The sequence below is a fragment of the Salvelinus fontinalis genome, chromosome 41, assembly GCF_029448725.1.
Source record: "Salvelinus fontinalis isolate EN_2023a chromosome 41, ASM2944872v1, whole genome shotgun sequence".
NCBI lineage: Eukaryota > Metazoa > Chordata > Actinopteri > Salmoniformes > Salmonidae > Salvelinus > Salvelinus fontinalis.
In genome coordinates this window covers 5,045,938-5,071,140 of record NC_074705.1, presented here as the reverse complement: position 1 = coordinate 5,071,140, position 25,203 = coordinate 5,045,938, and the positions used below count along the sequence as shown (strand labels likewise).

Genomic DNA, 25,203 nt, shown 5'->3' with positions numbered 1-25,203 from the left:
ATATTGACATTACAGAAAAATTGGTTTTGAGCAAGCATGACACAGAAATATTTTGGGCGTTGACAATTAATGCTTTATTTTTTCACAGAAAGGATTCATATCCAAAGAAATAGATGGTTAAAAATGATTGTTACTATTCTCAATTTGGTCAAAACTGTGTCTGGCTGACAATCATAGACTCGTGTAGTTTCAACAATCATGTTGTAAAGCTGAAACTATAGATCTTAACATCCTACTCTTCCTCCCCACATCCTCCTCTTCATTCCTTGTTGTTCTTCAGATGTTGTTCTGTACCAGTTGACTACTTTTTAATATTCCTCTCCCTCCTCCTCCCCCTCGTCCCCTACACTGTCAGTACCCACCTCTTCATAATCTTTCTCCAGGGCTGCCATGTCTTCTCTGGCCTCTGAGAACTCTCCCTCCTCCATGCCCTCTCCCACATACCAGTGCACAAAGGCTCTCTTGGCGTACATCAGGTCAAACTTGTGGTCAAGCCTGGCCCATGCCTCAGCGATGGCTGTGGTGTTGCTCAGCATGCACACAGCTCTCTGGACCTTGGCCAGATCTCCTCCAGGGACCACTGTGGGTGGCTGGTAGTTGATACCGACCTTGAAGCCAGTGGGACACCAGTCCACAAACTGGATGGTGCGCTTGGTCTTGATGGTGGCGATGGCAGAGTTGACATCTTTGGGCACAACGTCACCACGGTAGAGCAGGCAGCAGGCCATGTACTTGCCGTGACGTGGGTCACATTTCACCATCTGATTGGCTGGCTCAAAGCAGGCGTTGGTGATCTCAGCCACTGATAGCATCTCGTGATAGGCCTTCTCAGCAGAGATGACTGGAGCATAGGTGGCCAAAGGGAAGTGGATACGGGGGTAGGGAACCAAGTTGGTCTGGAACTCTGTCAGGTCCACATTGAGGGCCCCATCAAAGCGCAGGGAGGCGGTGATGGAGGAGACGATCTGACCAATTAGCCTGTTGAGGTTGGTGTAGGTGGGGCGCTCAATGTCCAGGTTCCTGCGGCAGATATCATAGATTGCCTCATTGTCCACCATGAAGGCACAGTCCGAGTGCTCCAGGGTGGTGTGGGTGGTCAGGATGGAGTTGTAAGGCTCCACCACAGCAGTGGACACCTGGGGAGCTGGATAGATGGCAAACTCAAGTTTGGACTTCTTCCCATAGTCGACAGAGAGACGTTCCATCAGCAGGGAGGTGAACCCAGAACCGGTGCCTCCTCCAAAGCTGTGGAAGATCAGGAAGCCCTGGAGACCAGTGCACTGGTCAGCCTGAAAGAACCAGAAGGTAGAAATGTAAGAAATGTATTTATTAGTGAAAATCAATATCCACATCAGTTTAACTTTTTCGAACCGATATCATATTAGTTTGACTGAATAACATTGCAACTGTGTGGAATACATTTCCACGGCTTTGTGAAGTTCAGACAACCTCTCGCTGGTTGCCTATTGGGCCAGGTGTGAATGTCCAGGGGGCCTAATCAACCTACACAACCAGTTTGAATACAATGGGCAGCCCGTTGAAGTCTCCTCTCCACCCCACTTATTACATGATTGAATTAAAGCTGCAAAATGTCACTTTTTGGGCGACCCGACTAAATTCATATACAAATGTTTTTTATTTTACTAGGCAAGTCAGTTAAGAACAAATTCTTATTTTCAATGACGGCCTAGTGGGTTAACTGCCTTGTTCAGGGGCTGATTTTACCTTGTCAGCTCGGGGATTCGATCTTGCAACCTTTCAGTTACAAGTCCAACGCTCTAACCACTAGGCTACCTGCCTGTCATTCTCATTGAAAGCAAGACTAAGAAGCGGTAGATCTGTTCTATGTGTGCTATTTCTATGCTTCCGATTGTTAAGTTTTAGTTTTTGCGTCTTTTACGGTTTTGAAAAACAGCTTCAAACAGCTGGTTATTGAAAATGTATTTCATAGCGGTTTAGATGGTACAGTGATTGTCACAAACTGATATTAGGCAAACTATTATCTTTGCAACCAGGAAATGACAGAGCGATTTCTGAATATTGCACCTTTAACAAAAGGCACATCTCAATAGGTGGTCCAGGTATCCTCATGACATGGCACAAGTGGGGTGGTGGTGCTTTCCTCGTTTGTTCTCTATTGTTCCCGCAAGCACGGGGGGAGGACATCAGAGGGCACCATCAAACCAACTCTTTGAATGGCCTGCGCCATGAAGTTTGCACTTGTTTTTAAAAAACACTATTTTGCTAAAAAATAATGTTTTACCCTCAACATTACCGTATTTATACGTGGGATGTTTTACAACAGAGAAAGTTCTCAAATAGCATACTCAGACGCACTCCAGCTAAGTTGAACCTGTGAGCGGGTTTTCTGTCTGCAGCAACAGTCATGGATGCCTTTTTACATAATAATCTAGGTTAACAGCAATTATAAACTGGGTGGTTCGAGCCCTGAATGCTGATTGGCTGACAGACGTAGTATATCAGACCGTGTACCAGGGGTATGACAAAAAAAAATATTTTTGCTGCTCTAATTACGTTAGTAATCAGTTTACAATAGCAATAAGGCACCTTGGGGGGTTGTGATATATGGCCAATATACCACGGCTAAGGGCTGTGTCCAGGCACTCCGCGTTGCGTCGTGCAGAAGAACAGCTCTTAGTCATGGTATATTGGCTATATACCACACCCTTATTGCTTAAGTATAAACCAATATCACGATAGGCCTTGCTCACATCGATATCAAACATTATTGATATCATATAGAAGTATTGATATTGATCCACTCTACTAGTATTTATTAGTATTTCCACATTTGGTGTCAACACAAGGCCTTGCTTTAAAATGGTATGAGTCTTACCAGTTCTTTCTTACCTGAAAGAAACAGGGAGGAATGCGTTACAAACCGTATGTATTTCTATCAAAGATGGAAGGTACATCCACCTAGAAAGATGACTAGGTTGGGTCTTACCAGTTTGCGCGTCCGGTCGAGTACCAGGTCGATGATCTCCTTGCCAATGGTGTAGTGACCACGGGCATAGTTGTTGGCAGCGTCCTCCTTGCCTGTGATCAGCTGCTCAGGGTGGAACAGCTGGCGGTAGGTACCTGTGCGGACCTCGTCTGTGGACATGGGGCATTGACATTTAATATCTGTAGCTTTAACCTATAACAATATGGAGATTGGAACGTCAGTAGGTAAATTGTATGTCAACTTACCGATGACGGTTGGCTCCAGGTCCACAAAGACTGCACGAGGAACATGTTTACCAGCCCCAGTCTCACTGAAGAAGGTGTTGAAGGAGTCATCTCCCCCACCGATAGTCTTATCACTGGGCATCTGTCCATCAGGCTGGATCCCATGTTCCAGGCAGTACAGTTCCCAGCATGCATTGCCCATCTGGACACCTGCCTGGCCGACGTGGACAGAGATGCATTCACGCTGCAGAGAAAGGACAGAATTGAAACCATTAGACATAATAAAATGTTCACAACGTCAGGTTACGGTTTTTGGGGATTTAGGTCAAACAATTAAATACAACTTCTAATGTTACAGCTAAGCGTCTCTACATTTGCTCAGTAACATTATCAGTATCAATATTGCCAATACAATTCTATTTCTAACCATATATATTTGATCTATCAAGGCAATGAAGCAAGAAGCAGATCTGTTTTAAGAGACGAGGCGTAGTGAAGAAACAAAAGATGGGAGTGCTGCATGAAGGGAGCAGGAGACATAATATTCAGAAGCTTACCATTGTTGCAGTTTCTTCAGGCCGACGTTAAGGATCTGCGACAGAAATCTCGCTCGTGTGTCCTGGTGGCGGCTCGTCTGTATTTATAGGATTAGCGAACACCTTGGTAACAAGCTTTGTTGTTGGTAACAAAGGGGTTAAATGTGTTTGGTCGATAGGAGTTCTGGGCTGGGAAGAGGAAAGCCAATCATTCAGCTCGAGAGGAGACACTGCATACAAGCCCTGCAGCACATCAATAACTCCTCCCCATCTACCCAGGATGATAATGTGTAACTCTGACCAACCGACCGACCAGCCCCACCTTACGTAGGACAAAAGGTTCCTAAGGGGACTGTAACTTAATCCCTAAACAACCTGTACCACAACAAATATTTAGAAAATACACATACTATGTTAGTGGCAGTATCATGGGTCCGTTAACGAAGGAATTTAGGAATTAATCACTTTAAGATGGTTGATCCCTTCCCCCATAGCCCCTGCTGTTTGAGCCATTTGTTATTCAAAGGCGCTGCCTTCCCCGCCCTCACTCCCTCCCCTTGTCCCTGTGGCCTGGCAGGGTTCTGTTGTGTTTCACGCTTCGTTGACTGTATCCTATGGTAACAACGGCACCATAGGTAACGGCTACACCAAGGTGACCTTCTAACTCAGACTCCTTCATTGGCACAAGGAATCATTTATAATTAGTTTGTTTACAAAATTATCAAGTTTTAAAACATTTGACTTGTTTATCCATTTCATATGATAAATTAATGAATTCATGGGGATGAAAATACTTTAATATACCTATACTTATGAACTTACCTATACTTATGAATATACCTATACTTATGAATATACCTATACTTATGAATATACCTATACTTATTTGGGAGTTAAGAAATATGTATTTATGTCACTGAATCCGTAGTGATTGTTTGAGGCATGGCTTGAAAGGGGAGCCAGTCTGAGTCCTGGAAGCATCTCCATCCGCATGCACCTGCTAACAGAGCATACTGTATATTCACCACAGAAGCAGCAATGATGTCATGAGAGGAATGTGACTAAGCAAGTCCTGCTATTGGCCGCCATTACAGTGCTTTGCCGTAGAGGCCTGGCAATTCACACCGCCACCTGGTGTTATAATAAAGTAGCACAGACCACTACTATGTGGGTGTAGTCCCCGAGTGAGGGGTAGCTGTCTGATTGGTCTTCTGATGTGTGATCAGTAGGGTGTGAAAATGTTGTTTAGGCTATCACCATACAGGCCTGCATGCAGAGGTGTTCTAACCCCCAGGTGTAATGCAGGTGAAACAATGAAGGCCACAGTGTCTGATGTTGAACCCATCTTTAATGTTGTAAAGAAGACTGTCGGTTACAGGCTTGATCACTTTCCACTGAGAGATATTTTTAACATACAGTCACAGTGTGTTCACACAGGTGTTGATTTTCAGCTACATCTAGGATTTGAACACAGTACATCCCATAGGCTTAATTTGACTGAGTTTAACTTTGGTTTTCAGCAGGACACAATGGACATTGAGATGATTTGTTTCAGGGCTCTTTGAATACTTGTATGGATTGTTACATAGAAATTGTATGACACCCATAAATAGTTGCCTTACTTTTGATCAGAACATTGACCACAGTTTTAAAACTCTTCTGAACATGCTGTTTGTTAATTACCCCTCGCCTCTAGCCCTTATCAACATATTCTAATACAGACAGCTAGGTGTAGATTTTATGATTGAGCCATTATCGACAGGCTTCACTCCACTCAGAGCCAGGCCATAATCTGAGGTTCTAATGAAACCAATACCACAGAGTTGAGAGCATATTATGCTCTTGCTTTAGTTATCCAGTGTTTCACAAAAGTTGTCGCAACTATAGAAATAGAATCCATAGAACAGGCTTCCTCATTCAAGTCAATGATGGCATAGTGGGTGGACTGGCAGCCATTGCACACATGAGTTTACCAGTCAAATTGCCAGGGCTAGAGGTTTCAACTTCAAAGCCCTTTCTATTGATTCCATGTATATGGTTGCAACCCTGCAGGGCTTCTGCACACCATTCCCTAACACATGTCCCAGGAATCTCTTTCACAGGAGAGGGATTGATAGAAAAATACACAGATCTAGGGAGCCTGTTTCTGATGCGTGTCCTGACTCCTGACCACTGACCCAATCTCTGAGAGATTTCTCTCTAAGGGAGAGAGCAAAGGCTGGGTTTCCTTTATTTCCCTTCAACTACTGCTTAGGAGAGAGGGACAGTAGAATACATAAAGGTGGCAAGTGGGACAGTGCAATACAAAGGTGGTGAGAGGGACAGTACAATAGATAAAACATTGATCTTAGCAGAGCGACAGCCTAGGGAGCACACTTCTCAGGGGCAAATGATACATTAAACGGGTCACAGATATAAGATCACATGGTTTCAGAACAGCTACGGAGTCTTTTAAAATAGAATAATAGTGACTTAAAGTTTGATGCAGACATAAAGTATAGACTTAAGAGTTAACGACAACAGAGCCAGTAGGGTAAATGTGGAGGTATACTACCTGAAATGTCCAATAAGAACAGAGATTTTTTATTTTTCCATTGCAAAACGTTTTGCTGTAGAGTACCATTCCGAACATGACCCAGGTCACATTGCTTTAATCTGGTGTGGTGTGCCCCAAGGTTCTGATCCAGTACCGGTACATTTTGTCTCATCACAGTCAGAACTGAAGGACTGATACCAGAGCAGTCCCAATCTCTGTCTAGGAGTGTGATGTTGTTACAAAGTCAATGACTACAGTAAAATGATCATGCAACTCTTAATGGTTTTTTTTGTTGTTTTTTTACATGACATGTCAAAAGGTGTTCAAGCAGTCTTGACATCCATTACTTTTTCATTGAAACTAGCATACTCTTTGTTTCTACTGGCCACATTAGCTTAGCATAAATACATTACTGACCACATTAGCATTAGCAAAAACACATACATTACGTAGTCAAATGTAACAAGTCAAAACAATAATCGTGCGAATCTGCTAAAATATACCAGCACATTTGATACATGGGTCAAGGATTGAGATTGTGGTTTTGGTTTGTTTCTATCCTGGCAGATGTCCCAAAGGACGGAAAAGGGATGAGAGGGGAAGGGGGAGTGCAGGTTGGATGGGACGTCCGGCTCACAACTTCTGGGTAAAGTTTTCAGGGAAGACTCCTTTTGCCAAGAGGTCTTTGTTCTCTAGCCAATGAGATTCCTTCACGCCCATGAGCCAGCCGTCATCCTGCACACACACAAACAGCATGGTTATCAGAGGATGTAACCCAATCATGTGAAAACATGTTATAGTTGTCAATTGGGGTAGAATGCAGCTGGCTACTGACCTGCTCATCAGGATTCTCCCAGGCCAGGACCAGCACAACATCTCCTGCTTTCATCTCCAGCTCGTCTCCATCGGTGGCAGCGTAGTCATGCATGGCTTTGACCTGAATTTTTTTTTATAACATCACACACAACGATATTGCTACCTGATTTAAGATATACTGACCGCAACAACCAAGATCCATTGTTGGCAGAATATTGAAAAATACTAGTGTGCTGGAGTTTTCTTCCTCAGTGAACCTGGAACTAGGTGTGCAAACAACCCCCTTTAAGTAGCTGTCTCTATGGTCCTCTAGAAACAAGAAAAGCGAAGGGCTTACCTTGTAGATGACTCCAGCCGGCAGCACCTCAGAAGACCCATTGGTCACCGCAGTCTGGAATCAGAAATAAGCAGAGAACATGCTTCCTTTGATACAGAGAAATGTATTAAGTGGTCAATCAATTCTACAATGGTTACATCACACTGTAGAGGGAATGATATGCCAGGGACCCAATGTTTGTACTGCATATGAATGGCCTATTTACTCCAGTACTTACGGTTGCAGCCCCTGCAGCGGCCTCCACAGCAGTGTCAGTCTGGAAGGGAGCGAAAGGGGAGGTGAGAATTCCCAATGGACATGTATCCCTCCCACCCCACAGAGATCAGCATACACATACAGGTATGAAGACTTCACAGGAATACATACACACAGGTACAAAGACTCTCTCCCTGCGCACAATCTGTCAACATGTGCCACCATCAGACCGCCACAACAGCCATGCCATCTATCTACGGATCCTAAAGATGGGAGACTGAAACTTGATCAACCTTCTGTCAGATGGGGTACTCACAGAGTGTTTGTTTGTCCCAGTCAACGGTCAACACCCAGCTGTCCATCGTGTTTTTGAAGCCTTGGTCTCCCATCACTACTGTAATGAACCTCCTGTCCATCTACCAGTGCTACCTATAGCACATCTACACTCCCCTACGGTACTTCCTCGTTCCCCGCCTACTCACGCTCTGCTCTGAGTCAGCCCAGCCAGTCTGCCCAGAGTCCGCCCAGCCCACCTGCCCGTCTGCAGTTGGCTCCTCTGCCCACCCAGCCTGGGCACCCGCATCAACCCAGCCTGCCTGTCCATCAGTGGCAGCATCTGCAGCCTCTTTCCCTACCTGGGCCCTGTTATCGCCCCAGTCACCCTGAGAATGCCCAGTCTGGGTCACATCCTGGTCCCAGCCTGCCTGAGAAGCCTGCGGTGTCCCTTCAGTATCCCAGCTCGGGGCGGCCCCAGTCTCATCATCGCCCCAGCCACCCTGGTTGGCTGCAGGCTTGTCTTCCTCCCAGACGGCCTTGACCTCCTGGGACTCTTTGTCGTTCTGCTTGGGCTCCTCCGCTGCAGGGGGCTGCTCGGGTTCAGGCTGAGGAGGGAAGGGGGCGAGGCAGTATGGCGCGTAGACGGGTGGCCATGGTGCACGCGGGTGGGGCAACACAGAGCATTTGGAATAGGACCAACGGTTTGATGATAAAAAGCCACAGGGCATAAAGGGGTCATGGGTCAAAAGCAGGAATTGTAGGATAAGGGATAACAGACCAAGAGAAGATAAGAGAGAGCTCTATGAGTAATGCCAGAGACCAGCTCGCCATTCAAGTGTCCGCAGAATATGGTACCCAGCAAACCAAGAGCATTCCTATTGCTACTAATATGTTTCAAAGAAAATGCTTGAAAGGAAATATCCTAGAACATTGAATAAAAGTACAAATTTAAAAATAATTATCCCAAATGCCCAGGCCCACATTCACTATTCGAACGTTGTAGATATAAATGCAACGAATGGAGCCGACGTGATTCCTTTATTCTACTTGTTCTACATAGCATATTTCTATCTGAACGTCCAAAAACGTTGCTTCCTTGTGAACGTGCCCCAGGTCACGCCTCCTTGATTAATCCACCTAAGTAGCCAATCAGACCTAACTTCCCTTGACACCAAAGGCAGGACTTTCACCCTACTGCTGTCACACCTGATCCCAATCAACCTGAGCAGAGGCAGTCTAAGATAAGTTTGGTTTTCGAGAGTCTTGAGACTTTCCTTTAGATGCAAATAACAATTTCTCTACAATCTTTATATCTTACGAAGCAAGCTAGACCTGCTCAGGGTTTTCTAAAGCTAGCCAGATTGAGTTAGCTATACATTCCGTGGTTTCCATGGCACAGTGAGGTTGCCTATGTAACCGATGTGAAATGGCTAGCTAGTTAGCGGTGGTGCGCGCTAATATCGTTTCAATCTGTGACGTCACTCGCTTTGAGACCTTGAAGTAGTGGTTCCCCTTGCTCTGCAAGGGCCGCGGCTTTTGTGGAGCGATGGTTAACGATGCTTCGTGGGTGACTGTTGATGTGTGCAGAGGGTCCCTGGTTCGCGCCGGGTCGGGGCGAGGGGACGGACTAAAGTTATACTGTTACACCTAGGCAGAGGGCTACTGTACATTTGGTAAATATCTTAATAATTATCACATTTATGGCATTTTTCCATGCACACTTTGTTTTAACAATTAATATAGTTCATTAATATCATTAGAATCCACCACAGAGTTTCAAGACTGAAGCTGGCAAGTCATTTGGCTAATGTCAGCTGGCTATTGTTTTGAATGCCAGCCGTTTGTCCGGAGGTTGAGGATGGAGAGAAGCAAGACAGCTGAGGTGTGCAGTGATGAGGATTGTAAGGAGGACTACTCTACAAGGCTACTCTTGAATTATCATTGAAATGCCGTGTACTTTCTGGCGCCGCGTGACTGCAGTAGCTTCACCCAAGTGCATGTGTCATCTTGGTAGTAGGGAAACCTAGCTACACCTACTACGGAGTCCATGAACTGGAGAAGCCACACGGACGGTGAGACACCTTGATGACACCGTGCGGCCGAGACCATCTTTAAAAAATGTATATATATTTAACTAGACAAGTCAGTTAACAAATTCTTATTTACAATGACGGCCTACACCGGCCAAACTCGGACGACACTGGGCCAATTGTGTGCCACCCTATGGGACTCCCAATCATGGCCGGTTGTGATACAGCCTGGAATCGAACCAGGGTATCTGTAGTGATGCCTCAAGCACTGAGATGCAGTGCCTTAGACCACTGCGCTTCTCAGGAGCCCTCTTTGCTTGCTCTCCCCCTTTGATCACTCAAGCCATGAACTTTCCAACTTTATTATGAATTGTTTTCTAAATTGCTTGTATTTTTTTGTGTTGGTGTAAAGCACTTTGAGATTCTTTATGTAATGAATAGCGCTAGGAAAGCTGAATAAATTGTTATTCCAGGTCAGGCTTCATCCATATTACAACGGTGGATATTGCTCGTCTGCTTGCCGCTAAAGGCTTCCGCATGCTACGATTTCGGCTGGCGGTTAGCCAAATTTAGCTAGGCAAACTGAATGAGTGTGTTCGCATACTCCCTTAACTTCTTGCCACTAGGGGGGTGCCATTTCGACATAGCACAAATGTGTACCCAATGTAAACGGCCTCGTACTCAATTCTTGCTCGTACAATATGCATATTATTCTTACTATTGGATAGAAAACACTCTCTAGTTTCTAAAACCGTTGGAATTATGTCTGTGGGTGAAACAGAACTCTCTCTGCAGCAAAATCCATGACAGGAACTGCGAAGGTCTGAAAACTAGGCTCTGCTCTCGGATCAGTTTAAAGCTCTGTATGTATCCTATGGGTCGACATGAACTGCACCCGCCTTCCCCTGGATGTCCGTAACCAATGAGAAGTGGAATGGACTTTCTGCGTAGTTCCCAGAGTTTATAAAAGGCCAAGGAGCGAGAGGACCTATCTTTTCAACGCTCGCCATTACGCAAAGCAAGACCTCAGGATGGCATTTTGGAACGCTCAGTTATCGTCCTTAGATATATCCGTCTGTAATTTAATTCGTTATAGGTGTTAGAAACATCATAACGAAGTTATTTTAAACCGAGTTATATCAGTTTATGCGAGTATATTGCTATTTTCGAAATTTCCTTAGTATTGAGTATAACGTTTGGGCATGCTGTTTGTTATAGCTACTTGTTAGCTGCTACTTCCGAATTTGAACACGACGTTTTACAACCAAGCAACAATTATTTTGGACAAAGGACCACTTCGCCAAGATTCTGATGGAAGCTCGTCCAAAAGTAAGAGCTATTCATGATGTTATTCCGTATTTATGTGGAAAAATGTAAACGTATTTGTCCGCCATTTTTGCGGCACTAGTCTGGCTGTAACGCACACTGTATGTCTAATAACGTTAATTTTAAAAATCTAACTCAGCGATTGCATTAACTAATTTGTCTTTCAATTGCTGTCCAACCTGTATTTTTTTAGTCAAGTTTATGAATAGCTTTCGATAAGAGTACGTGCCTTTCCAAGATGGCGCAGGACAGATTGCTTGATTGTTTGCCCACTAATCACGGTGTGTAACCACGAATTGTGCGGCTAAATATGCACATTTTCGAACCAACTCTATATGAATTGTGTAATATGATGTGTCATCTGCTGTACGCTGTGTATTTTTAAGAAATGTTATGATGAGTAATTAGCTAATACACGATGGTCTCTGTAGTTATTCTAGTCATTTTAGTGACAGTTGTGATGGGGGCTGCAATTGTAAACTATGATTTATACCTGAAATATGCACATTTTTCTAACAAAACCTATGCTATACAATAAATATGTTATCAGACTGTCATCTGATGAGGTTGTTTCTTGGTTAGTGGCTATTTATATCTTTATTTGGTCGAATTTGTGATAGCTACTGATGCAGTAAGAAAATGGTGGAGTATGAGAGTGGTGTCTTTTGCTAACGTGGTTAGCTAATAGATTTACATATTGTGTCTTCCCTGTAAAACATTTTAAAAATCAGAGATGATGGCTTGAATCACAAGATCTGTATCTTTCATTTGGTGTCTTGGACTTGTGATTTCATGAACATTTTATTTTATGATATCCCTGTAACTTTAGGCTAGGCTATGCTAGTCAGCTTTTGTGATGGGGGTGCTCCCGGATCCGGGTTTGTGAGGCGTTAGAGGTTTAAAAGACCTTCGCTTGAAAAATACACAAAGCGGCAATAGTACTTTTTGTCCATCTTGAGACTCCGTAGACAGTATACACTTCCTCAAAGTAGTCAGAATTAATTTAAGAACTCATCTGTCATTCATTTTGACGTTTTTACCGAGGAGATCTTAGTCACTCAATATTACATCTAAGATGTTTGGTGCAGCATTTCTCAAGTGAAAAAATGTGTGTGAAAACGAGTCGTCGATTGTTGAATAGCAAACACTTCATTGAAGAATCCCTACTCTTGACCAACGAAGGGGTGTAGACTTCGGCTCCAAACTTCAGCTTGCATCGAAAAAATTGCTAACTAACTACACATGGTTGATATTACTAGGTTAACTAGTTATGTGAAGATTGATTGTTTTTTATAAGATAAGTTTAATGCTAGCTAGCAATTTACCGTGGCTCATTGCAGCCACAAGGTCCTTTTGACGATGCACTCGGTAACAGGTGGTCAGCCTGCCACGGAGTTTCCTCATGGATTGCAATGTAATCGGCATCCAAAAAAGCAGATTACCAATTCTTATGAAAATTTGAAATCGGCCCTAATTAAATCGGCCTTGCCGATTTAATCATCGACCTCTAATCTGTATCGTGGAAATTCAGCGTTACGGCATGATTGAAATTTAAAGGCAATGTCCCGCGTTAGGAGACTGCATTCACGGTGAACGCTGATGTCGGCTCAAACGGAAAAAACCTTTACAGTTCAAGCGTGCTATTGTAACAAATTGAAAATGTAGAGTTTCCATCAACCTCACGCGCAATGTAGACATCAAAGAACGCCGCATTTCGCGGTAGAGTAGTGGGTGAAACCATTCACTTCAGGAAAAGGGGTGATTATATATATAGGTTCCTTTCATTATGTGTCACTGAATTCATAAAAATATTTGCTGCCATTGTAGTAAGGTTGGTATTACGAGAGGTCTTCGGATTTACCATTTTTGTATTATTTTCTTTGAAAGAACAACTAGTGGGTTTTGAGTTCTTCTCCCCTATTTGGGAAGTTGGTCTGCCTGCTCCTCAGTTTGAGAGATATTCTGAGAGCAGGTTCGTGTCTCTTTCGTATCTATATAAAAACTGTAACACAATAGTGTTTCGGAAAACTGGTTCATATATCCTAAAGTCAATAGCGAATGTGGGTATGTATATATTTATTTTGCCGTTAATGTATTGAAGACCTATTCAGCAAGTTAACCAAGTGTTTGCTGGCTTAGCTAGCATTGTTAATGACGAGCTAATTAGCACCGTTGGTCACTGCACTACAATGTCACGCTAGCTATTGCTAGCTATTGGCAGCAGGTGATTTGCCAGCAGGTGATTTGCCAGCAGGTGACTTATTGAAATATTAAGTGAATGTTTATTTTCTTACTACCTTAAAATGTTTATATAAAAAGGGTTGTTCTTGGGCCTCCCGGGTGGCGCAGTGGTCTAGGGCACTGCATCGCAGTGCTAACTGCGCCACCAGAGTCTCTGGGTTCGCCCCCAGGCTCTGTCGCAGCCGGCCGCGACCGGAAGGTCCGTGGGGCGACGCACAATTGGGCTAGCGTCGTCCGGGTTAGGGAGGGTTTGGCCGGTAGGGATTTCCTTGTCTCATCGCGCTCCAGCGACTCCTGTGGCGGGCTGGGCGCAGTGCGCGCTACCCAAGGGGGCCAGGTGCACGGTGTTTCCTCCGACACATTGGTGCGGCTGGCTTCCGGGTTGGAGGCGCGCTGTGTTAAAGAAGCAGTGCGGCTTGGTTGGGTTGTGCTTCGGAGGACGCATGACTTTCGACCTTCGTCTCTCCCAAGCCCGTACGGGAGTTGTAGCGATGAGACAAGATAGTAATTACTAGCGATTGGATACCACGAAAATTGGGGGGAAAAGGGATAAATAAAAAAATTAAAAAAGGGTTGTTCTTGTGCTCTGTATTTATAGATTAATATCACTTCAAATTGAGGGCATGTGTCACTACTGTTGCTCCTATCTAAAATATATTGTGTCCTACCTAACCAGTGAACGTGTGGCTGTGACCGTCCTGTCAATGCCTGTCATCACTGTTTAATATTTTTTACTGCAGATAAACACTATCTGTAAAGCTTCAGCGATTCAGATTGAATAGAACCATTCGTTTTCTGCAAATTTTGATGGGAGCTGTTATTCAGAACACCAATAACATACAAGGAACATTCCTGCTTGACTAATAAAATTTGTGTAATATGGTGATAGTGATTCTACTAATGTTGGAGATTTTAAAAACAGAAACGGGAAACAAACCATGCTTGTTATTAGAATTCGCAGCCCCCGCGTAATGCCCTCCTTCTACGTCCAACCTACCACCCTTAAGTATAGTTTTCCCAAACATGGAGAACAATCAGGAGGGCTGGAGAGGAAAAATACAGGAAGTGCTTACCTCCCATGAGTCCCAGGAAGCCGCCTTCCGTGAGGCAATAAGAGATGAGACAAGATGAGATAAGAAAATGCTGTATAACCATGGCAACTGTCAACTAGGAACTACAATAGGGAAGGGCTGACTCCTATGTCATCTCCTACATGTGACCTTCGCTTTGGTGTGGATTGAGGATTATACATTCATATCAGATGTGTTGCCCCATTGTATTCAGCTTTACTGATTTCTGTTGTGGATTGTGTTTCTGTACGCCAATGGAAAGTCTACAAAACTATGAGCAAACCAGCCTATGTATTGAATACATAGCATTGGATTGTAATACCATGAATGAATCATGCACACAATGTGCTTATTTCATTTATCAGGAATCAAATTTGATGTTTGAAATTGTTTGGTGATATATGCATAAAGGTGATTAATTACAGACATTGTTACTTTAACATAGGCAGATGAGTTACAAACCTTGTATACATTTCAACTGCATATATTTGAGTCTTTTGAAAATAGCAGGCCTATCAAATAATGACTTCAGACAAATACCTCAGATAACGTTACCGGTATGTGAGGCAGTCCATGTTACCAGTACATGACTTTAGCACATTTAATAGTTTATACTGTACATTCATTTTTGTGTATATATTTCCAATCATAACAATTGTATATGTTTTAACTACTTTATTACTTAGCTATGTGTATATTTTTGATAATGTGTACAGCACAGAGCTTGCAAGTAAGCATTTCACTGTACTGTTTACACCCTGTATCCCATGCACGTGACAAATAAACTTTGATTAGAAGACTGATGGCTAGATAGTGCTGGTCAAGTCATTGAGATGAAATTTCTCAAATGTGAAAATACATCATGATCCTAACAAACTGAAACTAATCAACTCTGTTGTCTCTGCCTAATTTATCTTTACAGTGACGGGGTGGACCGTTCTTGGAGGTACTGCAATACCAGGGCGATTTGTGGAGTGGACGGAGCAAGCCCCTATTCCATCTCCCTGTTCCAAAAATCAATTTAATATATGGTCCCCAGATAGGGGACGTATCAGATATTAAACTGATAAGAACAGATTTGTTTTTTTTGGGGGGGGGGTAATTTTTATTTTTATTTCACATTCAAATACAGTTACAACTTCAGTGTATTAACATGGATTCATAAAAACAGTATCAAAAAGTACCGTAACAATATAAAAATAGCAAAACTCCTCAAGTGCTGTTCTGCAGAACCTGACCAGTATTATAAGCCTACATTCAAGATTAACATGCCTCTAACAATCTCCAAAAACAATACAAACAATTCTATACATACACATATGCCAAAGTGAACTCTGAATAAACCTCCGTGTATATCAAATATGTACAAAGGCTTAGCCTACATTTCAATTTTAGTTATGGAATACAATTATATATAGGCTATAAAAAAACATTTACAATGAAGGGTAAATCACTTTCCATCTCTGTTTAACTGATACAATGCCCCACTTATCTATTTCGAATTGTGTTCTTTTCCAAATGTCCTGTTTTCTAAATTGAACCAATCCCGTCGGTGACCACTTGAGGATGTCATTGACCGCACCACATCTGGCCTCCCAAAGTTTGATCTTGATAAGGGACACCAGTCACTAATTCTTATAATTGCACCCTTTCCACATGTTTTTAGTTCAAATTTGGCTACCCCTTCATAATCAATGTTTTTTTTTAAATCTCAAAAAATGGTTACATTTTTCTCCAAACTAATTGAGCAAAAGAACATTCCCATAAAACATGGGGAATTGTTTCAATTGCGAAACAATTGTTCCTGGGACAAAATTTATTCGAGGTCAAATTATAATCATGTAATGTTGAACAGACCGGAAGACGTCTGTGTAAAACAAGCCAATTAAAATCTTTCAGTCTGTTGTCTAAACCTTTTAATTGTGTCTGTAGCCAGGTGGAAGGCGATATTGGTAATCGGTCTCTAGGACGACAATTTTCTATTAATTTCGCGTAAAGCAATCTGTGGTTGATTACATTTTCTTTTACTTTGCAGACAGGGGTTTTCTTTGCCCATTCCACTATTTTCTTAAAATGTAATGGGATACTTTCAGCTTTTGGCTGACTATTATCCCATTCCACCATGAACCTTAACGGTACAGACAGCCAGAATTTGTTTCAAATGTGACATTTGTGTACAGAAGACGACAAAAGACAACAAACGTTTGAGTAGAACAACGCATCTAGCTTGAGAGGAATATGAGGGAAATCCCTTCCACCAGCCTCTATAGGCTGGTACATCCGATCTCTACGGATATACTCATATCCCCCCCCCCAAAAGAAATTAGACCGTGCTCGTATGAAAATTTTTCTTAGAGACACCGGCATGGGAAACACATAGGCAAGGTGAAGTAATGAAGGCAGAATGTCCTTCCCACTAAAAGATAGTCGCCTCACTTTCCACAGTCCCAATCTTTTATTAAGCGAAAATAGTTTTTCTTTCCAATTAAACATGTCATCTTTAATTTCATTTCCGAAAGATATGCCGAGTACTACCATTGGTCCTGTGCACACAGTCAAACCACATAACTGATCAGTTCTCCATTTCCACTGTCCCATATATTTTATTTCTGTTTTATTCTTGTTTATCTTCGACCCAGACGCAACAGAGAATTCATCAATGACTTTGATAGACTCTTTCAAGCTCAGGTCGTCCTGTAAATATAAAACTGTGTCGTCCGCATATTGTGAAATTTTTAGAATATCCCCTCCAGGTAAAATGATGCCTTTGATGTTGTAATTTGTCCTAATTGCGCATGCGAAAGGTTCAATATATAAAACATACAATAGAGCAGATAGAGGGTCCCCCTGTCTGACACCTCGTAATTGCTTGATAACATTTCCAATATTCCCATTAATATTTACCCTGCTACCCACATTACTATAAAGAATTTTTACCCATTTCATAAAATTATTTCCAAAACCAAATTTATCCATAACTCAAAATAAAAACTCATGGTTTACCATGTCAAAAGCTTTTTCCTGGTCCAAATTCACAGTAATAGCTGGCAGGTGCCTTTCCTCTAAATATGCTTGAACATCTCTGTGCAATTGCAAGTTCCAGGTAAATTTTCTCCCCACCACACCGCATGTTTGGTCTAAACCAACAACATATGCCATGGCAGAAGATAGGCGATTAGTTATGGCTTTGCTTAATAATTTATAGTCAACACACAACATTGTTAAAGGTCTCCAATTTGCTAATGTCTTGCGGTCTCCCTTTTTGTAAAGTAGAGAGGTTACCCCCTCACACATCGAACCTCCCATATGCTCCAAACCAAATATACCTCTAAACACTTCCAACAGATGACATCCAATTAAATCCCCAAAAACTATGTAAAACCCTTTAGAGAGCCCATCCACTCCTGGTACTTTATCTTTCATGCTCTTCAGTGCCATATAAATTTCATCTAATTTCAATTACCCTTCTAATTGGTCTCTAATATCGAAATGTATCTGCACATCCACGCATTTTAAAAAATTTGTCCCCTTCTCATAATCAATTGTTTGTTTTTTAAATAGCTGAGAAAAGTGATGTGTAGCGACACCAAGCATGCCATCTCCATCCTCAACCATCTCCCCATCTTGGTCCAATAAAGCAGAAATAGTCCTCCTCTTTCGCCGTGATTTAATTTGTTTGAAAGAATATGCAGAGCACTTCATCATTTTCCCATTTATCTTGCTGACTTTTAAAAATGAAGTCTCAAGCTTTCTTTTCAAAAAAGGCATGCTGCTTTTTCTGCAGGATACACAATTTGTCTCTATCTAATCCACCACCATTCAAATTACCTATTAGACTTTTTACAATATGCCCTCCTAGATTACCTCGGTCATATGACACATTAAAATCTCCTCCCATAAACACCTGTCTGTCATATAAAAATAGCGTCTAGGTCGTTAAGCATTTCCCTCCTTTCCTTGGGTGTCGATGGTGCATATACGTTAATAAATCAAAAACATTTACCCCTCCAAATCGATATCTACTATTAAAACCCTCCCGTGTACTGCCGAAAAACTTCCTACTATTTTTAAATCCCTATTCCCATATAGAACACCAACCCCTGTAGAATGCACCCCGCCGACACTCCAACTCGACTCTCCCTGAACCCATTCCAGCGTAAACCTCTCCACATCATTTTGATCTTTTAAATGTACTTCTTGTAAAAAACACACAGAGAAGCAAATGGAGGACAAATTGAAAAAAACAGTCGCCCTTTTAACTGGGTTCCTAAACCCTCTAACATTTATGCTAGCTAGGTTAAAAATAGACGACATGGGATAAGGAGGGAAACGGACAACTATCTAAAATATGACATTTTCCAGACTCACTTTAAATACAGTTCCTCGTTAGGAGGCCTATCCGGGAAACGGTGGTCCCCAGCGGGAGGACTGTCCACAAAGATAGGGGTCGGAAAAACCCTGTACTCCTCCTTATGCTCCCCCTCCATCTGTGTGGGTGCTGGAACACCGCTGGGTGCCAGACTGCTACTGTCGATGGAGCTCGCTCCTGACAGGGAAAGCAGAGTCTCCTCTGCGCTGCCCGGGTTTCCCTCGCTTTTCTCCTCGGACTTCCCGCTTTCAAAGCAACTGAAGCGATTCCCGCACAGAGCGGACTTCTCAGTCGCCTCCATGCGGATGAGTGGGGAAACGGGGCTCATCTGCTTCCTTTTCACCGAGCACTTCCTCCTCTCTCTCACCGTTGTCCAGCTCTCTGGAGCCGAGGGCGCGGTGGGCTCTCCCTTTTCCTCCTCCACTTGCTTGTTCCAACTCCTGTCCGTCTCTCTGCTCTCCTCGTGGGATGGTGATGGCGCCTCACTCCCGCTCTCCTCAGACTCTCGCAGTTCTCTCTCCATCACTAGCTCATCCACCACCTCCTCAATGGCGCGTAGTTCCAATCCTTCTCCCTCATCTGGTCTTTTCCCGCTCTCCGCTCTTTTCCCGCTCACCGCTCTGGCGTAAGAGGGGGCTGCCTTCGGGCAGTGACGAAACAGGTGGTCCTCAGAGTTACACAGACTGCAGCGCTTGGGCACGGTGCAATCCCTCATTATATGGCCGAGAGTCCCACAGTTTCTGCACCTTGTCTGGGTGCAGGCATCGGCGAGGTGCCCGTAGGTGCTACACTTCCTGCAGAAACGAGGCTGTCCAGCATACATAAGGTAGCCCCTGTCTGCTCCGATGGAAAAGGAAGCGGGAGGATGGCGGTAGCCATCATGGCCGCTCTCATCCTCCTTTAGCAGCACACGAAACTGCCTCTTCCCTGTCCATATGCCAAGGGCGTCCTTAATGTCTCACTCCTGGCAAGATGGTCACGTACCGGCTGAGGTAACACACTAATGTTTATTCTGTGACCCATAGGTTGAACATGTTCACTGTTAGCACCCTCATATTGTGCCTGCACAGGGACTCCACTTGAAAAGCACTGAGGACACGGAGGGGTTCACTGAGGGGTTCGATCGGAAAAGCCCTCTCACCTCCTCCAGCCTGGTGATGGTGTAGAACGACACGTCGTAAAACCTCCGGCGTGTTCTGTTGCAGGCAGTGCATGTCGTCTGCTGTCAGGCGTAGCGGTCCAAAAATTACTTCCTTCCCAAATCGAACTCTCTCCATCAAAATATATTTTCCGGTCCATTGAAAACGCAGCGTGTTCTTCAGTCCAGCGGCTGCTGACTGTGACGTGGCCGATGACGACATTGCACCACCTTGTGGATCCCGCGGGTACTTCTCTCGATCTTTTTCTTGATCTTAGCCAAAAGGCCGAGAAGCGATACCACAATGCTTTCGGGAGGAAGGTGCCGTTCTCCGACACGTCAAATTCGACTATGATTACACCAAAATGAGCTCTAAAAGCTTTCCATCAAAGGTAATGCTTTTAAAAACTTGTGGCATGGATTGGGAGATAATCAACGTCGGGAATAGCCACGTTTGACTGTTATAATGTAACAAATTGGTAGGTTTAAGATCACGTGGTCACCCGCCCTCCATTCGGAAATGAGAGAAAGCGTTGTTAAATTAAAACCAGATTAACAGCTACATTGGAATAATAATATATCATGGGTGGGGGGGGGACAATTTGGAGATAATAATATTAACATAACATTTGATCTTGAATCAAATATCTCTGGTAGAGTTGCTGCCACAGCGGAACTGAAGCAGTTGTCCACTTGGTGGCGCCAGAGTTCCACCGACCGTCGCTTTACCAAGCTGTCCTGTGTGGTGCACGAAACTGCGTTTGAATGCTGAACCACTTGACTTCAATACAAATAATGTGAACAATAAAAATAGTCTATGTATTTTTTATATCTGTCTGTAAAGCCTTGTATGATATGGCCATTGTGAGGAAGCCTTCATAAAGTTGCCCTCCTAAATTACTAGAGACCAAACTTCAACGACAGCACTGGACTGCAGGAACGGTCTTGGCGTATGGTCCTAGCTGCCTAAATGTGTCCTCCACATAATAAACTGTACAAACATGGCACTTTTGAGGCTTACTTTTACAATTAAGCTTACTCAGTCACTACAAGAAATGTCATATCATGGTCATAAAACGCCATTAGGCGTGCACTCACTGTATATAGACTTTGTTTTTCCCCTACTCTATTATTGACTGTATGTTTTGTTTATTCCATGTGTAACTCTGTGTTGTTGTATGTGTCGAATTGCTATGCTTTATCTTGGCCAGGTCGCAGTTGAAAATGAGAACTTGTTCTCAACTAGCCTACCTGGTTAAATAAAGGTGAGAAAAAAAAGAAAATACTGAATATGTAAGTTATTTGGTTGGTGTCTTGTGAATCAACCTGTATGTGCATTAGGGTTGAATATCATCCCAGTGTCTTACAAATGTTCCATCCCGAGAATAAATCACTTTTCTCCCAGGTAACCCATTATTAACCGAGAATAAATATGTTTTCTCTGGGGTATTTCCAGCCAGGAAACCGAAAGTGACAATCAAAAGCATATAAATATCTGGATTTGATTAGAGCTTTGATCAGCATGAAAATTCAAACCTGATGCTACATATATTAACCACATTTAATGAGCCCAAGCCCAAAAAAGCGCAAATGATTGTGCTGTTATCCAATAGACCACATATATGATAGAGGCACATTACGCACGACAGAAAAACATAAAAGCGCATAGATGAAGCTAGCTATATGCTCTCTTGGGTAAATAAATGAAACTAGTCAATAGGCTAATCTGTTTAAGTGTGAACTCTGTGTTCGTATGCCATATTAACCACTCTCCATTTGTGAACTCTGTGTACATGTGTCTTAGTATCCTCTCAGGGTTTTGTGTATAATTTGATAGCATCTAATAGAGCATCAATCTGCCTTTGGTTCAACTGGAACAACTGTTGATGAATAAGTCCAGTGGCCTGACTGTTGGTAATTCTGCAATGATGGATAGTATTCCATCTCGGTGGTTGGACTGAAGAGACACACTGACTGTACTCTGTCTGTCAGTACCCTGTCTGTCTGTCCCCAGTCTGTCCGTGTCCGTCTGTCCCTAGTCTGTCCGTCTTACTGCCATGTGAGGAAAGCTGTCAATTCGTCCCTTGCATGCATTGAGTGAATCCATGCATAGCATGCAAAGACTGTGCACTGAACGAGGGGAAGTTCAAACCACCAGGACCACAAGCCTGTGTCTGACTGACCCCTGAACCTGGTGACCTTGCTGCCTGCCCAATGGGGAGACACACTAACTTTGGGTGCCGGAGAAGTTGCGGCCTGCAATAGTACATCCAGGTCCATATGGAGCAGGTTAATATCCCCTGCTGGGGCCCAAACACTGCCACACACACACACACACACACAGAAGATAAGCACTGGGATTACTGGGACATTTTACTGGGAAGGCCCTGGAGATGACTGGTGTGGTGTTGTAACCAGTTGTAATAGTTGCAGAGATATGGATAGGCAGGTGAAAAAGTAGGTGGACGATGGATGAAGAGGGCGAGGGACTGACCAGAGAATGAAAGGAGGTGAGATCATCAGAAAGGGGTAGCTGGAGTTGACGGATGGATGGAGAAAGAAAATAAAGGGCAAGCCGAAAACAAGGGAAAGAGGAGGTGGGAGACCAGACCATCCCTAGGAAAACAAGGGGGAAGAGGAGATGGGAGACCAGACCATCCCTAGGAAAACAAGGGGGAAGAGGAGATGGGAGACCAGACCATCCCTAGGAAAACAAGGGGGAAGAGGAGGTGGGAGACCAGACCATCCCTAGGAAAACAAGGGGGAAGAGGAGGTGGGAGACCAGACCATCCCTAGGAAAACAAGGGGGAAGAGGAGGTGGGAGACCAGACCATCCCTAGGCTAGAACCTATGAGCCGTCTGAGTTGACACTGAGGGTATGATGTTGATGGAAGCCTGAGGGGACATTATGACATCATCTGACCTGCGGCTGTGACGGAGTGGTTGCCTGTGACGGTGCGGTTGCCTGTGACGGTGCGGTTGCCTGTGACGGTGTGGTTGTGTTAGCGTCGGGAACCAGTGCTTCGCCATCGAACGAGATTATGTCCTGTTGCGTGTCTGGAGCTGGAGTCAACGAGGGTCTGGGGCTGGGGGGCGGGCGTACAGGGGCGGGTCCAGGGGGTGCCGGCCTCGTCTGGAGGGTCCACGGAAGTATGTACACACATGCAACAGTAGTGAGGGAGACACAGCACACAGGTTAGTAAAACACACCAGCACACTAGTAATAGTAGGTTACTGTTACGTAGGCCGGTATCCAATCCAAGGTGGGTCATGGAGCAGCGCTCTGGACAGACGACAATGTGCCTTTTCAAGGCAATTTCCCTGACATTCCTGGAGATTGTGTTTACTGTAAACGCTGCGCATGTTGGCTGAAGCGTAAATTACCTTTAGAAATCAAGTGCAATGCGCTGCTCTATAATGCTCCATGGATTGGATCCAGCCCTAGTCTGTAAGGCAATGTGCTGCTCTATAACGCGCCATGGATTGGATCCAGCCCTAGTCTGTAAGGCAATGTGCTGCTCTATAACGCACCATGGATTGGATCCAGCCCTAGTCTGTAAAGCAATGTGCTGCTCTATAACGCGCCATGGATTGAATCCAGTTCTAGTCTGTAAGTGGTGTCTATGAGGCTTGCTTCTATGTTAGAAAAGCACATGTCTATCAAACCAATGGAGAGAAACTCTATTCAACATGCTCTGGGTTTCATCTCTCGCTTTGACAGTTTTCCTGAAGAGAATGTTGGCGACTGTGTGTGTGTGTGCTCGCAATTGTACCGTCCTCTCCTTTTTCCACCCTCTTGACCTTAAACCTTAAAACAGACCCTAAACTCAAGATTTCCCCCACACGTTTCTGAAAATTACACTCGTTCATCAACACACAAACCCCAGTCACTCAAGACAAACACAGAGACAGTCAGACACGTTACAGCCCCTGTATGAGGGAACCTTACCTTGGGTGCAGCGTCTGGGGTAACGCTGTGGTTGGCGGCGGCTGCCTCACTGGGAAAGAGAAAGGGAGAATTACTGACTGACTCCCGTGTCATGCCATGATGAAGATGTCCTGGTTGTGTTCAGTAGAGAGAGAACATTTTACTCTATTTATTTTTCTAGGAAGGAGAAAGTAGAAAATAAAGAGGGCAGAGGAGGAGAGAGAACGAGAGAGGGGGCAGAGGAGGAGGAGAGAGGGGGCAGAGGAGGAGGAGAGAGAACGAGAGAGGGGGCAGAGGAGGAGAGAGAGAACGAGAGAGGGGGCAGAGGAGGAGAGAGAGAACGAGAGAGGGGGAAGAGGAGGAGAGAGAGAACGAGAGAGGGGGAAGAGGAGGAGAGAGAGAACGAGAGAGGGGGAAGAGGAGGAGAGAGAGAACGAGAGAGGGGGAAGAGGAGGAGAGAGAGAACGAGAGAGGGGGAAGAGGAGGAGAGAGAGAACGAGAGAGGGGGAAGAGGAGGAGAGAGAGAACGAGAGAGGGGGAAGAGGAGGAGAGAGAGAACGAGAGAGGGGGAAGAGGAGGAGAGAGAGAACGAGAGAGGGGGAAGAGGAGGAGAGAGAGAACGAGAGAGGGGGGAGGAGGAGAGAGAGAACGAGAGAGGGGGGAGGAGAGAGAGAGAGAACGAGAGAGGGGGGAGGAGAGAGAGAGAGAACGAGAGAGGGGGGAGGAGAGAGAGAGAGAACGAGAGAGGGGGGAGGAGAGAGAGAGAGAACGAGAGAGGGGGGAGGAGAGAGAGAGAGAACGAGAGAGGGGGGAGGAGGAGAGAGAACGAGAGAGGGGGGAGGAGGAGAGAGAACGAGAGAGGGGGGAGGAGGAGAGAGAACGAGAGAGGGGGGAGGAGGAGAGAGAACGAGAGAGGGGGGAGGAGGAGAGAGAACGAGAGAGGGGGAAGAGGAGGAGAGAGAACGAGAGAGGGGGAAGAGGAGGAGAGAGAACGAGAGAGGGGGAAGAGGAGGAGAGAGAACGAGAGAGGGGGAAGAGGAGGAGAGAGAACGAGAGAGGGGGAAGAGGAGGAGAGAGAACGAGAGAGGGGGAAGAGGAGGAGAGAGAACGAGAGAGGGGGAAGAGGAGGAGAGAGAACGAGAGAGGGGGAAGAGGAGGAGAGAGAACGAGAGAGGGGGAAGAGGAGGAGAGAGAACGAGAGGGGGGGAAGAGG

The 25,203-nt window shown here is 44.4% G+C and overlaps 2 protein-coding genes and 1 pseudogene across 6 annotated transcripts in view; all 3 read right to left on the bottom strand.

Moving 5' to 3' along the window:
- Positions 1–50: 50 nt before the first annotated feature.
- On the bottom strand, positions 51–4,014 carry LOC129840439 (tubulin alpha-1A chain-like). The gene is made up of 4 exons (XM_055908339.1): positions 3,750–4,014; positions 3,214–3,436; positions 2,969–3,117; positions 51–1,289 (listed from the first exon to the last, which is right to left on the bottom strand). Exons 1-4 carry the CDS (start codon positions 3,750–3,752, stop codon positions 309–311), a joined length of 1,356 nt encoding a protein of 451 aa, XP_055764314.1. The 5' UTR covers positions 3,753–4,014; the 3' UTR covers positions 51–308.
- Positions 4,015–5,058: 1,044 nt separating this feature from the next.
- The window catches only part of bin1b (bridging integrator 1b), a 53,454-nt gene continuing 33,309 nt past the window's right edge, over positions 5,059–25,203 (bottom strand). For 3 of the 5 annotated variants that reach the window (XM_055908330.1, XM_055908332.1, XM_055908333.1), the window contains 7 exons: positions 24,012–24,060; positions 22,986–23,195; positions 14,559–14,582; positions 7,635–7,673; positions 7,418–7,471; positions 7,100–7,201; positions 5,059–6,999 (listed from right to left, as the gene is read on the bottom strand). In XM_055908330.1, the coding sequence (XP_055764305.1) occupies positions 6,898–6,999; positions 7,100–7,201; positions 7,418–7,471; positions 7,635–7,673; positions 14,559–14,582; positions 22,986–23,195; positions 24,012–24,060 (580 nt within the window). In that variant the 3' untranslated portion in view covers positions 5,059–6,897. The remainder of the gene's footprint in view (positions 7,000–7,099; positions 7,202–7,417; positions 7,472–7,634; positions 7,674–14,558; positions 14,583–22,985; positions 23,196–24,011; positions 24,061–25,203) is intronic. The other 2 variants (XM_055908331.1, XM_055908334.1) reach the window with 2 other exon arrangements.
- On the bottom strand, positions 15,480–15,658 carry LOC129840755 (U2 spliceosomal RNA; annotated as a pseudogene).

Coding starts and splice junctions, on each gene's coding strand:
- LOC129840439 (XM_055908339.1), bottom strand. Junction 3,118..3,213: donor CCTGGAGCCAACCGTCATCG/GTAAGTTGACAT, acceptor CCATGTCCACAG/ACGAGGTCCGCACAGGTACC. Junction 1,290..2,968: donor TCGACCGGACGCGCAAACTG/GTAAGACCCAAC, acceptor TGGTTCTTTCAG/GCTGACCAGTGCACTGGTCT.